The 14,537-nt window shown below is 40.0% G+C and overlaps 1 protein-coding gene across 34 annotated transcripts in view; it reads left to right on the top strand.

Annotated features, from left to right (window-relative positions):
• clasp1a (cytoplasmic linker associated protein 1a) overlaps nt 1-14,537 on the top strand; it is a 122,623-nt gene that overhangs the window by 82,248 nt on the left and 25,838 nt on the right. For 9 of the 34 annotated variants that reach the window (XM_049728463.1, XM_049728478.1, XM_049728475.1 and 6 more), the window contains 8 exons: nt 1,211-1,318; nt 2,317-2,343; nt 4,069-4,233; nt 5,015-5,176; nt 6,053-6,112; nt 7,438-7,541; nt 7,757-7,780; nt 9,021-9,265. In XM_049728463.1, the coding sequence (XP_049584420.1) occupies nt 1,211-1,318; nt 2,317-2,343; nt 4,069-4,233; nt 5,015-5,176; nt 6,053-6,112; nt 7,438-7,541; nt 7,757-7,780; nt 9,021-9,265 (895 nt within the window). The remainder of the gene's footprint in view (nt 1-1,210; nt 1,319-2,316; nt 2,344-4,068; nt 4,234-5,014; nt 5,177-6,052; nt 6,113-7,437; nt 7,542-7,756; nt 7,781-9,020; nt 9,266-14,537) is intronic. The other 25 variants (XM_049728495.1, XM_049728481.1, XM_049728494.1 and 22 more) reach the window with 13 other exon arrangements.

The following is a 14,537-nucleotide window of genomic DNA, read 5'->3' as shown; positions in this document are numbered from 1 at the left end:
ACGGGCAAGCTGGAGCCTATCCCAGCAGTCATTGGGCAGCAGGCAGGGGACACCCTGAACTGGTTGCCAGCCAATCACAGCTTTTCAATTATAGTAATCATAAAATCTAAGTATAAAGTACGTTGAGATAAATACATACCTCATCATGTTTCTAACCTTCATGTGGATGTCATGTCTGCATCACTATCAAAAGTCTGAGTTTGAGTCTCGGCTCCGACCTGTGTGTATTTTCCATGTTCTCCCTATGCCTACTATATGGGGTTTCTATGGGCACAGTTTTGCCCCACATTCTAAAAACAAAAATGTGTGGTTAATTAAAGCCACAAGATTTGCTCCTGAGTATGACTATGAGTGTAAATAGTACCGTAATTTCCGGACTATAAGCCGCACCGGACTATAAGCCGCACCAGCTAAAATTCAGGGATATTTTAGTTTTTTTCTTACATAAGCCGCACCGGACTATAAGCCGCACATGCACATGAGTTTTTTACAAAGAAAGACAGTACACAGAAAGCCGTAAAAATCCATAAATACGCCGTGCCGCCATTTAAGCCTCGGGGTTCAAAGTAACCTTCTGAATAAATAGCATTAAAAGTACACATTCATTACAACTTGTTTTTGGTGAGCAAAATGTCAGAAGAATTGAATTTAAATGCTGATTGATTGGGTTTTAATACAATGCAGATGGTCCAAACAGCGCCACTGCTTTGCGTAAACTCTGAGTCACATGCTAGAGTAAGAGAAAGGGTTTAGAGCCCTTTGACGCAGGTCACCTAGCGTGCATTCCTACTAAAGCTCATAATAGTCACAAGCAACACAGCCAGAATAAGCAGGAGCCATAGTAGCGTTTCAAAATAGTATTTTTGTTGTTGTTTTTTTCTTCAAGATACCGCACAACAGTGGTTCGCAGCCTTTTTACGAGTGTATAGAAGTGATCAAGTCATCACAAAAATCACGAAAAAAAGCTTATATAAGCCGCACCTGACTATAAGCCGCAGGGTTCAAAATTTGGGAAAAAAGTCGCGGCTTATAGTCCGGAAATTACGGTAATTTGTCTGTAATCAAATGTGTGCTCTAGCTCACCCATCACCAGTGAACAATCTACAAAAAAAAAAAGATGGAAAGGGTTGAATCAGCCATCTAAATGGCATCTTCTGACGACATATTTTTCTCCTTTCTCCTGGACTCTGGTGCCTCCCATGTCATTCAGGTCGTATTCGTACCAGAAGGCAAAGTTCTGGCAGTGCAAGCGGAGCCAGTCCTTCAGTGGTAGACAGTCGAGGTCGGAGCCGGGCCAAAGTGGTTTCTCAGTCTCAGCGTATGTATATACTGAATTTAATTCTCGCAAAAGTTATATCATCATTAGTCTTGAAATTCATTCATTCATTTTGTGATCCACACAGTGTATATTGATAAAGTGTGAACGTTTTCTTAGCTCTGTTATTATGTATGCGCCACCACTCTCTAACAAGTGTGTGTGTGTGTGTGTGTGTGTGTGTGTGTGTGTGTGTGTGTGTGTGTGTGTGTGTGTGTGTGTGTGTGTGTGTGTGTGCGTGCGTGTGTGCGTGCGTGCGTGCGTGCGTGTGCATGTGTGTGTGTGTGTGTGTGCGTGCGTGCTGTGTGTGTGTGCATGTCTTTACAATATGTATGCTTGCATTTTGAGTTGAATTATGGTTTTGTTTTGTACAGATATATCATTTTTCATATTCTGTCATTGGAACCAAATCCACTCATCCAATCATTTAAAGTGGTGCCCTATGATTTCTGTGATGCAGTATAATAAAAAAAAATCTGATTGATCATCAAGCATTAACATACAAAAACCACTTTATCTCTAGCAAGTTGCAAAGAAATTAGCTAAAATACAGTCTTCTATTGCTTAAAAGTTGAGTTTCAGTTACTGTATCTCAAACTTTAATATGTGTCAGTCAGATGGTTATAAAAAACAACAACAGTGTTTTATCTGTTAATGGTTAGGAGAAAATAAAGGTCCATTGCCGATCATTTGTTATCACTTGTTCAATCAATCATCTAATACATAAATACATATAAAATCTCACAAATATTAGGGATATTGGGATGCTAACAGTATGCATTTGTTTCTAGTTAGAGTAGAAACAATAGCAGTTGATTACTGAATTAATTGTCAAAATCCCAATCAGCCACAGGTCATGTCACTGACAAAACTTAAATCATATACAGCTTCTAGATTTCATAGGGCCCTAGGAGTGCATGCTGCATAAAATCAATAAACATAACCCTTTGTCTCATTTTGACCAATCTCCAATTGTCCTGCCTATTGCTTCCATCATTCAGGATCCAGATCAGCCAATCCCATCAGTGGTAAGGCTTCATCCAATCACAAACTGGATGGCTAAAGCACTATCCCCTGATCCTACACAACTTTGCACTGCTCGATCCTTTAGACCTTTACTTTCAGTTCACCACTGTGCTGCATGCTTCATTTATGAACGTTGGTGTGTTGAGAAGATGGCGAGAACCTCAAAATTGCCCATGCCAATTGTCTTGCTTTTTATGTTTGTCTGGTAGCCCTTGTCACATTTCCATCCCTACTTAGAGCTCATACCCCATCTGTGTCAGCAGTGATTTATGTGAATCGATTCAGTTTATTTTCTGTTTGTCTCACATTTACTTGTTGCTGAAATCACAGCGTATCAAGCTCCTTAGCATTTTAAGAAGACATGGACAGTATATTACATTCACTTTACGAATGGAATACATACTCTTGGTAGTAAAATGTGGTCTGAACTTCATCTAAATCACAGGAATAAACAAACCATTGTAGTCTGAACAGTCACAAAGCACATGAAATCTGATTTTTGCCACGCTGTAACATCACTTATGCGGTATTGAATTCTTTACCAAACATTTCTGTTCATACAATTGTTTTTTATAATAAGTAAACGATCGTGTTAGGGATATGTTGTACTTGCATATACGTACAACTATTCAAGTTATGGATTGCACTAAATGTGTACATCCCTCCAATAATGTGATTTGATACGTATCTCGATACATTATATGCAATGATTAGATTCAGTTCGATTCCGTATGATTTTGATTCGATATGGTACGGCTCAGTTCAAGAGGGTACGTCATACCCTCAAGATTTTGTTGTTCCACAAAATTAATTAACTTGTCAGTGCTGTAAATGTAACATTTCCTTCCAAGCGATACGTATTTCGAAGCCGAAGAAATGCTCAGTATTATTTGGAGCTTTTGTCATGTTTAATAACATGTGACAGCACGTAGTAAACACGTTCCAAAGCCCAAACTATTAAAGTTACGTAAATTCAAAGAAACAATATCATTAGCAGCATCAAACCTATTTTTTCTTCATGATTTTTGACCAGTAGAAGCTATTGCATATAGAGACAGATTAATCTTTTTTGTGTACCAATTCACCCACACCTTTTTAAATCAAATGATTAGATTCAGTTCGATTCCGTATGATTTTGATTCGATATGGTACGGCTCAGTTCAAGAGGGTACGTCATACCCTCAAGAATTTGTTGTTCCACAAAATTAATTAACTTGTCAGTGCTGTAAATGTAACATTTCCTTCCAAGCGATACGTATTTCGAAGCCGAAGAAATGCTCAGTATTATTTGGAGCTTTTGTCATGTTTAATAACATGTGACAGCACGTAGTAAACACGTTCCAAAGCCCACTATTAAAGTTACGTAAATTCAAAGAAACAATATCATTAACAGCATCAAACCTATTTTTTCTTCATGATTTTTGACCAGTAGAAGCTATTGCATATAGAGACAGATTAATCTTTTTTGTGTACCAATTCACCCACACCTTTTTAAATCAAAACATGTTTTTCCCTCCAAGTCATTGGCACCGGCTTTATTTGTTATTTATAATCGGTTTAATGCAAAATACCTATTAGTTTGTTCAATATTTGTACACATATTAATTAATTCAAGTTGTGAGCATTTTCTTCTTTCAGGCTTTCTCACTACTTTGTTGTTAATTATTGTTCATGCTTTTTGTATATTGTAGATACCTGTATGTTTATGCCTGTGTATTTGTCAACAGCTGGCAGTCGCTCCAGCTCCCCAGGCAAACTGCTTGGACACGGCAGCTACGGTCGGATCCCTCGGGCAACAGTTTCTGCCTCTAACACACCAGCTGATAAACGCAGTAGGATTCCTCGCAGCCAAGGATGCAGTCGAGAGACCAGCCCAAGTCGAATGGGCTTAGGTATGCTCGGACACTTATGCACACAATTTGTATAGCCTGCTGTTTTCCTTTACTTGGACTGCATTATGATTCTGCAAAACTGACTTTTGTGGTAAACAAGAAAAGTCAGAACCTGAACCTATTACGACATACATTGGTTACACCAGAGCATGTTTATCAACAATGTGTAGCTGACATACAGATGGGTTGATCCTTTCTTATGGTTATTTTGAGAGATTCTGTCGATTAACTTTGGTTATGAATGTTTTGAAGGGGTAGTGCAAATTAAATTTCGATGCTGCAGCTAAATGGGTTGGAAATGAATTTTGTCTGTGAACTAAAGCAATTTTTGCTTGTTGGGCAACAAGTTATATATTTGATGCGTTTATTCTATACTTTTTTGTTTTGACACAGGGCAACTTTTTTGGGCTTGCATTTGTAACTGTACACACAATATAACCTTTTAACGTTTGGTTTGCTGTGTATCAATTTACTCTTATATCAGGCTTACTATTTTCTTGTTATAACCCCCAAATGTCTTTGCATTGCTAATTTGCCATGCTTTTTTGTTCCATGCAAATTGTGTTGCGATTCATGTAGGAAAGAACAGATCATCTTGAACACATTTTATTGTTACTATCAGTATTACAATTAGGACACAGCAGCAGCATGATGCACCGCATTTTATTTCCATTCAGTCCAAAAAGCTGTTTGAGTTTATCTCTTATTCCTCATCTCCGCCTGTCTAACATTTCTTCATGAATGCATACTGACACTTGCACTTAACTTGTTGTCCTCACAGCCAGCTTGTGTGGTAAAAAACCTCTTCTCCCTGCTGCTCTTCCCTACCGCACGCTAGCCCGGAGCCGCATACCCCGCCCCAGCATGAGTCAAGGTTGCAGTCGCGACACTAGTCGCGAGAGCAGCCGCGACACAAGCCCAGCTCGTGGCTTTACTCCTCTGGGTAAGTATCTGTGTGCTACCAACAACTGGTGCAGCCCAGATGTCCCAAAGAAATGGTCTTCCACAAAATGCCACATGCTATTAATGATTTTGTCTGAGGTCAAAAACATACCCAACTGTCTGCACATTCTTGCACTGTGTGGGTCCTCTCTATGCATGCTCTAACTTGGATTATTTTGATCGAGCAAATAACTGATTGAAAAGTAAACTAACAACTTGAACTTTTTAACTGGTATATGGAGGTATATGGGACCATCTTGAGTCATTTCAGGAGTGGCTTCAATACTCACAATCCATGGTTTTAGCGTCATGGAATCTGCTTTCATTTTGTCTCCCACATGATGGCCAGACCAGTTCTAATTTGTTTGTGATGAAACTTAATGAACCCAAAATAAGGATTAGTAATAATCAATCATCATCGAATCATTATTTCACAGAAATTAATCATTTCTGTGGTGATATAGACCCAAGGAACTGTTATCATTTAGTTCAAATACGTTTACTGCTAGATAATTCACTGTTTTTAAATATGAAAAGAAATAAGAACGAATCTGGCTAATGAGAGACAATGAACCAGTATGAAAAGGCATATGAAAGTCATAGCCCACAGTCATAGTCAAGTTTAACATGAACGGTTACTTTTTTGACACATACATTTTAACTTTTTCTTTCGGTCACTTAATCACCATCCGAGTTCGAATTAGTACACAATGTGGATGTAATGTTACATTACAAAAAGCAAGCATTTTTAAATGCCTATAGTCCCGCCCTCCAAAACAAAGGAAATCTGGTTATAAACCAAAATAGATTGAGAGACACTAAAATATGTGATTTGTCACCCTGTCCCCATATTGCCAACCTTTCCTGTACCCCGCAGCTTCCCGAAGGCATTCCCGTTCAACAAGTGCTCTCACAGCTGACCCTCATGGCCAGTCAGGTGACCTGCATGAACAGATGTCCCAACCCACCAGCCCCTCTTAGTTTTCCCCCAAAACCCTGTGTCATATCCGCCTGTTGTCTGTTGTACTTGCATGCTTTGTGATAACTGCAGGCAAGACTTGGAAGATTTTATTCTTAAATTTTAGTTGGAAAAATAAGAATGATGAGATCGGCATGTTATGATAAGCAGGTAAATTATTAGAGTCCTTCCGAGACAAGAAGACTCAGCATAATTATTGTTGTGATGTTTTTGGTCATTTAACGGGTTGTAGGCTGCTGTTGTTGACATGGGCCTATGTTGTGATGTTGTTCGTTTTTTTAATTTGGGACAGATTTATGATGTTTTTCCATCTTTAGTGCATTTTTTGGTGTGTCATCTTTTTGGGAAATCAGGGTTTAGAGTGTATACTTTTGTTTAGTACAAAATATTTGTTATTTCTCCAGAACACTGTTTCAATCTGAAAGGTTGACATAATTCCAATCTTGATCATAATCGCCTTCAATTAATGTTTTCAGTGTTCGTTATTTTTTTTTCAAATCTTATTATGAACATACTCTAAAAGTATTGGAACAGATGACTATAATACAAATTGTAGGTTTCCCATCTTGATCTGATACATATTGATCTTATGGCAGCTTTTGTTAAAACTAGGGCTATCAGTAAATCAAAATGTAATTACATGATTTACAAAGTTGACTCGGGATAAATTCCAAATTAATTGCACATTTCATAAATGTACAATTAAAGAATACTTTTCAAGTTTTAATACTCTTGATATTAAGGCTGTGTAATAATTAACATTCAATGCAATTACACTCCACCGTTACAAAATTAGCATAATAATAAAAATGATTATTAGTAACAATTATTATGTGGATATATCTACTACAACCTCAGTTCACAAACTATGCACGGGGCAGGTCAAATAGGGGGCATGCATTAATTGCATTATTTTAAAAACATAGTGCATTCTTTGCACGTTAATTTTGATATCCCGAGTTTAAACCCATCTGCTCTTCGTGTGAGTAAACATATTTGGTCCGATATTTTTACTCAACTATAATATAACATAATTCTAAGTACTAAGTTGTGTGTCAAATTAAGATGTAAAAACATGAATAGAAAAATTAATGTTTGTATGCCAAACACAAATGTCTCCTGCCAAAACAAAAGTCAATTTCTGTTTCAATACTAAAAGATTAAATAGTTTTAGTTTTGTTACAACTTCCATGCCAAATGTCGTGCCAAATGTGTTTCATCATGTTCTGTGTTTCATCCCCCCCCCCCCCCCCCCCCCCCCCTCCCATCTAACCCATCTACAGAGCGTTATGGTTTGATTCACCAAGCTAGAATCTCAGCGTCAGTCAATGCGATGAGGGTTCTTAATACTGGCACGGAGGTGGAGGCAGCAGTTGCTGATGCTCTGGTAAATTACGTTGAATTTTGAGAGAGCATTTTTTTTTTTTTTGTCATATTGTTATTTACACAATATAACCGGAAGCACATTACGCATAATAACCAGTAGAGTTGAAATATTATATGCCAAATAAGTAATGAAATCCTCTTTTGTATAGCCAGGAATGTTCTTGTTCTTTAAACTTTCTCCCTCTCCTCTTTCTTTATTGTTGTTCTTCATTTCAGCTGTTGGGAGACTCCAGGAATAAGGTAGTCGGTTAGACTAAACAGTGCACTGTTATATGTATTTCCATGTAATTATGCACTAATAAAGCATAGAAATATGCACTATAGCTTCAAAACTGTTGCTTCCCTTTTGTTATCGAAAGAAAAACCCTGAATGATCACTAAAATTTACAAACCGTGAAGTGAAATGACAATATGGAAATTCACCAAGACAAACCACTTAGTGAGAATGTCCTTTTGACGGATGTGACAAGATTGAAATGTTTTCTCTTAAAAGTTGCAACAATTGGCGTTCCCACAATATTAAAGTCTGTAACTTTGATAGAAAGTGGAGTCACAGTCACACCGGTTAGCACGTCATTTCACAGTTCAGAAGTACAGGGTTTGATTCCGGCTCCAGTCTTTCTGTGTAGAGTTTGAATGTTCTCCCCGTGCCTGCGTAGAGTTATTTCAGGTGCTCCGTTTTCCCCTCAAATTACCAAAAACATACACGGTAGGCCAATTGACCACATCAACATTTTCTGGAGGTGTGATTGTGAGTGTGGTTGCTTGTTTGTGCCCTGCAATTGGCTGGTGACCAGTTTAGCCTACTGCCCAAAGAGTGCTATGATAGGTTCCAGCACGCCCCCGTCACTTGTGAGGAAAAGTGATGATTGAATGAATGAATAATTGTGTTCAATCACAATTTAAAAGCAAAGTAAATTTTAATTTGGTAATTGTCTGTCCATTTTTATTGTAACATTTGTAATTTGCAAGGGTTTTCTTTCTTTATTGGGAAAGTAACATTGTTGTCCACAACCTGTAGTATCCCTTGTTTTGCTTTTTGCTCTATATATAACATATCCCAAATGCGTGCAGCAATATTACACAAAACAGTATTATTTTGTTGTATTCTTTTTGATTATCAGTTTAAGTATTTTCGTCTGTGAATTTCACCCCACCGCATTGTATTTGTTGTCATGATCTCTGCCTATCGAGGTGCACTGCTTGACCCTGCCTGGCTTTTGATGTTTAGTCAGAAAAAAATGTATATTTTAATTAGGGGATTAAAAAATGTGACATATTGCATGTCTGCATCTGAATTTTCAAAATATTTCTTTAGTCAAAAGTATCTTGACCCAAGAAAAACATACAAAGCATCATGGCTGCCTGATGATAGTGGTAACCATCTGTTCATGTGACAGTTCGTTTGTACACAGAGGAGCATTATGAGTATATAAATGTTATATTGGCTCATTCGTCCTTCTCTTTTTGTCATCTTCAGAGGAAGCCAATGAGGCGGAGGTACGAATCCCCAGGGATGTACTCCGATGATGATGCCAACAGCGATGCATCCAGTGCCTGCTCAGAACGCTCGTATGGTTCAAGAAATGGCGGCATTCCCCATTATCTTCGCCAGACTGAGGACGTGGCGGAAGTCCTGAACCACTGTGCCAGCTCTAATTGGTCAGAGCGCAAGGAGGGCCTTCTGGGATTGCAGAATCTCCTCAAAGGTCAACGAATACTGAGGTAAATAATGAAGACATCTGTGTTTTATGTCTTTTCTTATATAAACGCGTAACTATTGTCAGCTGTTTTGGAACAGTTTTACAGCCCGCAAACTACAGTGATCCTTTGCCACACCTTTTGCGAATGCGCTACTTAGCGGGTTTATAAGTGACGTGAGAACGTCATTAAAATACACGGCGTGCGTCTGAGCAATGTGCATCACTGCGATCAAGCGCGGGAAGCGTGGCAGCCAGCCAGTCACGAACGAGGCAGGACAACTGTTTATTTAGGGCATGCGAAAAAGGGAAAAGGGAGGCTGGAATGCCAGCGACTGACGGTCAGCGAGGTCGAGTTGTGCGTCGTGGTGGCATCTCTTTACACAGAGGATCAGGCAAACGGTAATCAGATGGTAGGCGTACGTGTATCAAGACAGACAACCAGCCAGGCGTACCGCGACAGCGGATTAGGCAAACGGGAATCAAGTGGCAGGTGTGCGTGTCAAAGCAGACGAAAGGGCGAGAACTGACTGGCGAAGGGCGTCTATGTACACGCCCTAATCAGCGGGTAACACGGGACATGTGGTGGCGATCAGCACCAATTAGCACATGCAATTTCGTATTGGCGACGCCCGTCCCTGAGGTCTAGAACAGAGGGCAGGGCGAGAGCGGAGATGTGACAAAGCTGCGCACATAGGAAAAATGCACCGCCGTGCAGAAAGAGCCGCGATAGCAGCAATGAGCACTCATAGCACGGGGCGTGCCTGTGAACAATGTGCGTCACTGCGGACGTGACTGAGTTCAAGCGCAGGAGGCGGCAGCTGGCCACGCGTGAGGCACTAACCCAGGGGTGGGCAAACCTTTTGACTTGCGGGCCGAATTGGGTTCTAAATTTTGACCGGGGGGCCGAACCAGGAGCAGATGGATGTAGTGTTTGTGTGAAGTAATTTAAACGACCTGTAAAGGTCATTGCATAAAAGATTTGGGCCTTTAGTAGGTAGTAAAGCATGGATATTCAAAAAAAGTTTTTTGAAAACAAATGCATTTATTAACAGCATTAAATTGCATTAAAGCTATATATACACACCTATTTAGATAAATGAAAAGCACTTACTTGGTAGAATGGCTCTTCAAATGACGGACAAAGTTTGAAGTTGTCATCTGGCTGTCCGAAATGTTTTGTTGCATATCTCGCACTGTGCTGTCCGTCTTTTGCTTGCGATAGCTGAAGGTGATGACTCGCGGTACCGCTCCCGCTGACATGTTTGCACATGTCTTATATAATTTCGGCGTGATTCTCTAATAAACACGTTCGATAGGTAGAGAGGGCACGACTGATTGATTGGGTAGTGATCCAATCATGACAACGCCATTCTCAGCCTGCGTGTTATCGATATTATTTTTTAAATGTATTATTAATTTTATATCCAAACTGAAAACATAAACTAAATAACACTGAAGTCATTTAAGTCATCGTGTCTCAAGTCAAGTCAAGTCCCGAGTCTTTAACTTCCAAGTCCAAGTCGAGTCTCAAGTTATTTCATTGTTTGTCAAGTCAAGTCACAAGTCATCAAAACAGCGACTCGAGTCGACTCGAGTCCACGTCACAGTGACTCGAGTCCCCATCTCTGGCAAATACCCCACAACCAGACACAAAAAATAAAACAAGCCATTGATCGTGGTTGGGTAACGTGGCAGTCCTCATCCATCTAGAAAAAAATACAGAGCCATTCCCTAGATTTTTGGATCCCAGGGGCAATTGATGAGGGCAATTGTGCACAAATGAAGAAAACTGAGAAAAGTGGGGAATATCTCAGGAATGGTTGATTAAGCGAGTGCAGAAATGACTCATCCAGAAGTTCACAAAACAACTCAGAGTAACATTTTAAGAACTGTGGGATCACTGTCAATATCATTACTTATTAATGATAACAAAATATTTGCCTTGGTATTTGGCAGAAGACTTCTGTTATTCTTTTATTTAGAAAACTCAGTCAGGGTTTATGCCCAAAAGACACATTACAAACAATATTGCATTTAAAGTTAAAGTCCCAAAGTCCCAATGATCATCGTCACACACACATCTGGGTGTGGTGAAATTTGTCCTCTGCATTTAACCCATCCCCATGTGATTTTGATCCATCCCCTGGGGGAGAGGGGAGCAGTGAGCAGCAGCGGTGCCGCGGTCGGGAATCATTTGGTGATCTAACCCCCCAATTCCAACCCTTAATGCTGAGTGCCAAGCAGGGAGGCAATGGGTCCCATTTTTATAGTCTTTGGTATGACCCGGCCGGGGTTTGAACCCACAACCTTCCAGTCTCAGGGCGGACACTCTACTACTAGGCCACTGAGCTGTTTATTTTGTTCTTAAGACTTTTTAGGGCCTTTGGTATAACGGAACATCAGTTTATAATGCAGTCTTTACATACATTTTGGTTTTGACTATCAAAACCCTCTATGTAAACAATAATGGATCCATGAAGCAAGCAAGTGGCACCTCTCCTGGAATCTTGAGGTATGACATGGCTATCCTGCCTCCCCATATCCTTTGTTTTAAATAGTAGCATAAATCATATCTTCTTATAATATCTATCATCTTATTAAAGCTAGCTAGCACTGTTGATGGAACCCCTCTCCTTGGTAAAGAGTTAATCTTGACATAATTAGCAGATTACGACATTTTTTTCTAAAAAAAACTAATGAAGGTCAAATGCCTGTTTCCATCAAAGCAATTCAGGAGTTTTCAAGGGCTTTCGGTTTATGCTTGAACATTAAAAGAATGTGAATATTTTATTAAGGACTGTTATAAATCTGAGCATTCCCATACAAAATGACCTGAGATACCTTAATGACAAAAGTCAAAACCTGAGATGTACTTTAAATTTTACTCCAATTATTTAAAGTTAACAATGGCACATACGAGGTCTGTCGTTGAGGGCTAGAACCTTGCTCGCCAAATCAAGAGGACTCTCACATCATATATGTGGCTATGGTGCTACATGTCAATAAGGAGATCCTTAAAATGATTGGAAGAAAAAAAAACCTCTAACTTTGTTTGGAAGAACAGACCTCATAATCTGAAAAAGAGTTTGACTTATCAATTCTTGTGAAAATGATGGTCTTAACTTCTTGGGTTTTCTCACTTTGAATGACACTTTGAAGATCAATTTTAATAGATAATACTGTCATAGCTAGGTAATATTGATATTAATATTAGTATATGATACAAATATTTTCATGCTTGCAATTATGACATTGATTCGATTAAGATGTCAGCCTTTTACTGCCAGACATTTCTTTCATGGTCACTCATCTACAAACATAACGTTTGACCACATACTTAATTAATTTGGAAATTCATCCACCCATTCATTCTCAACACTGCTTATCCTGTTCAAGGTCGTGGGGGATGCTAGAGCAGGGGTGGGCAAACATTTTGACTTGCGGGTTGATGTTGATGTTCATGTGGCTGAACGTCACGTCGCGTACGTCGAGCCAAATTGGCCACTCTTTTTAAACACTCGGCACTCAGTGTCCACCTTGCTTTTCCTTGGGCGACTCATTTTAATGGAAGGATTCCAGGGGAAGGTTTGTGGGTGGCTTTAGCGTAAAACTGTATCCAAAAGCTCGGCGCGCAAATTACAAGAATGTTGTCGTCACAGCCCACGCTCTAAATTCGGCACTGATACAAATAGAGCGCGAGTGCGCCATTTCCGTACTACTGAGTACGTACACGCACTTGTGAGTGTGCACCGAGCTTTCTGACACGGCTTCCGGTAGTAAATGCGCAGGCGAGTGGTTCCCCATCTACTGGGGAAACGCAGTCATTGCAGGCAAAATGACCGAAAAAAAAAGTTTAATAATACAATTTATTTAGGGTTGGCGGGCCGGATTAAACGGCCCCGTGGGCCGGATGTGGCCCGCGGGCCGTAGTTTGCCCATACCTGCACAAACCAGTGCAAAAGGAATCAGGACACATAACAATATCATGTTTGTTCTTTTATTAACTGTAAATGTACAATACATGCACAGAACAGTGCGGAAATGGTTATTAAGGGATTGGGAATGGTTTATGTCTCATAAAAGTATTTCGGAGGGTTTAAAAAGCTTTAATATTGTGTCCTGGACCAAAATGCAACAGGAGATTCATGCGCAACCGTGACTCACTTTGGTTTTTCTATGCATGATGTCCCTAGGTTAGTGTTAAAGGCCTAGAGACATCCCTTTTTTTTTTTCAATTAGAACGGAATTTGATAGAATGTATAAAGTGAACACATTTGCCGCATTGGAAATTAAAAATGGACACCGATTACTAAGAATAAAGCTACAATGAAATGCCAGTCTAACGATCGGGTCCCGCACGAAGCCACACTGGCGGCGCCATTACTGTGACGTCACAAGTTGTACATCTGGATGTCAACAAACCCAAACAACATGGCAGATGATAGCGACAGCTCCGTTTCTTGCGGCAATATTAGCATCATATTATCCGATTCAGAAACCTCTTTTGACGCAGAATATGATGAATTTAGCAGTTCACTTGGGCTGAGCTGAGCACATTTTCTGAATTGTGCCCCTCCCGTCACTCTGGTTAGGTTGGCATAGTAAAAAGTGCTCTTGGGGGCTTTAGAGTGCCGAGTTGATCTCGGCACATGAAGAAATGACCTGCAACGTTTGGTTTAGGTTTTATAAGCATTTTTTATTTTATTGCTTAAGTCGCATTTTCTCGACGAGCTGAGCACGTTTTCTGAATTGTGCCTCTCCCGTCACTGTGGTTACGTTGGCATAGTAAAAAGTTCTCAGGGGGCTTTAGAGTGCCGAGTTGACCACTGCGCATGGAGAAATGAACATCTGCAGCGTTTGGTTTAGGTTTTAGGCGCATTTTTAATTTTATTGCTTAAATCGCATTTTTTCAACGAGCTGAGCACGTTTTCTGAATTGTGCTCCTCCCGTCACGCTTCGACATACTTTTCAAAGTCAAAGTCTCAAAGTCTCCTTTATTGTCAATTCCTCCGCATGTCAAGACACACAAAGAGATCGAAATTACGTTTCTCACTATCCCAGGGTGACAAGACAGAGTTCGCAACGCACATACAAGTAAACAACACCGGAAAAATAAAACAAGAAGATGAACAATAAGAGTGATAGCACGCTAGCCGCTCCCAATGCACAGCAGAGTCTGGAAAGATGACAGTCAACCAGGCCACTGTGAACACGAGCACACAGCAGGCACGCACTGTTCGGTTCGTGGATCCTATCAGGCGAACGCAACCCATCTTGTCGTCCCGCGAACGAAC

The sequence above is a fragment of the Syngnathus scovelli genome, chromosome 8 (genome assembly GCF_024217435.2).
Source record: "Syngnathus scovelli strain Florida chromosome 8, RoL_Ssco_1.2, whole genome shotgun sequence".
Taxonomy (NCBI): domain Eukaryota; kingdom Metazoa; phylum Chordata; class Actinopteri; order Syngnathiformes; family Syngnathidae; genus Syngnathus; species Syngnathus scovelli.
The sequence above is the reverse complement of the archived record's forward strand: the minus strand, read 5'-3'. Positions and strand labels throughout refer to the sequence as shown.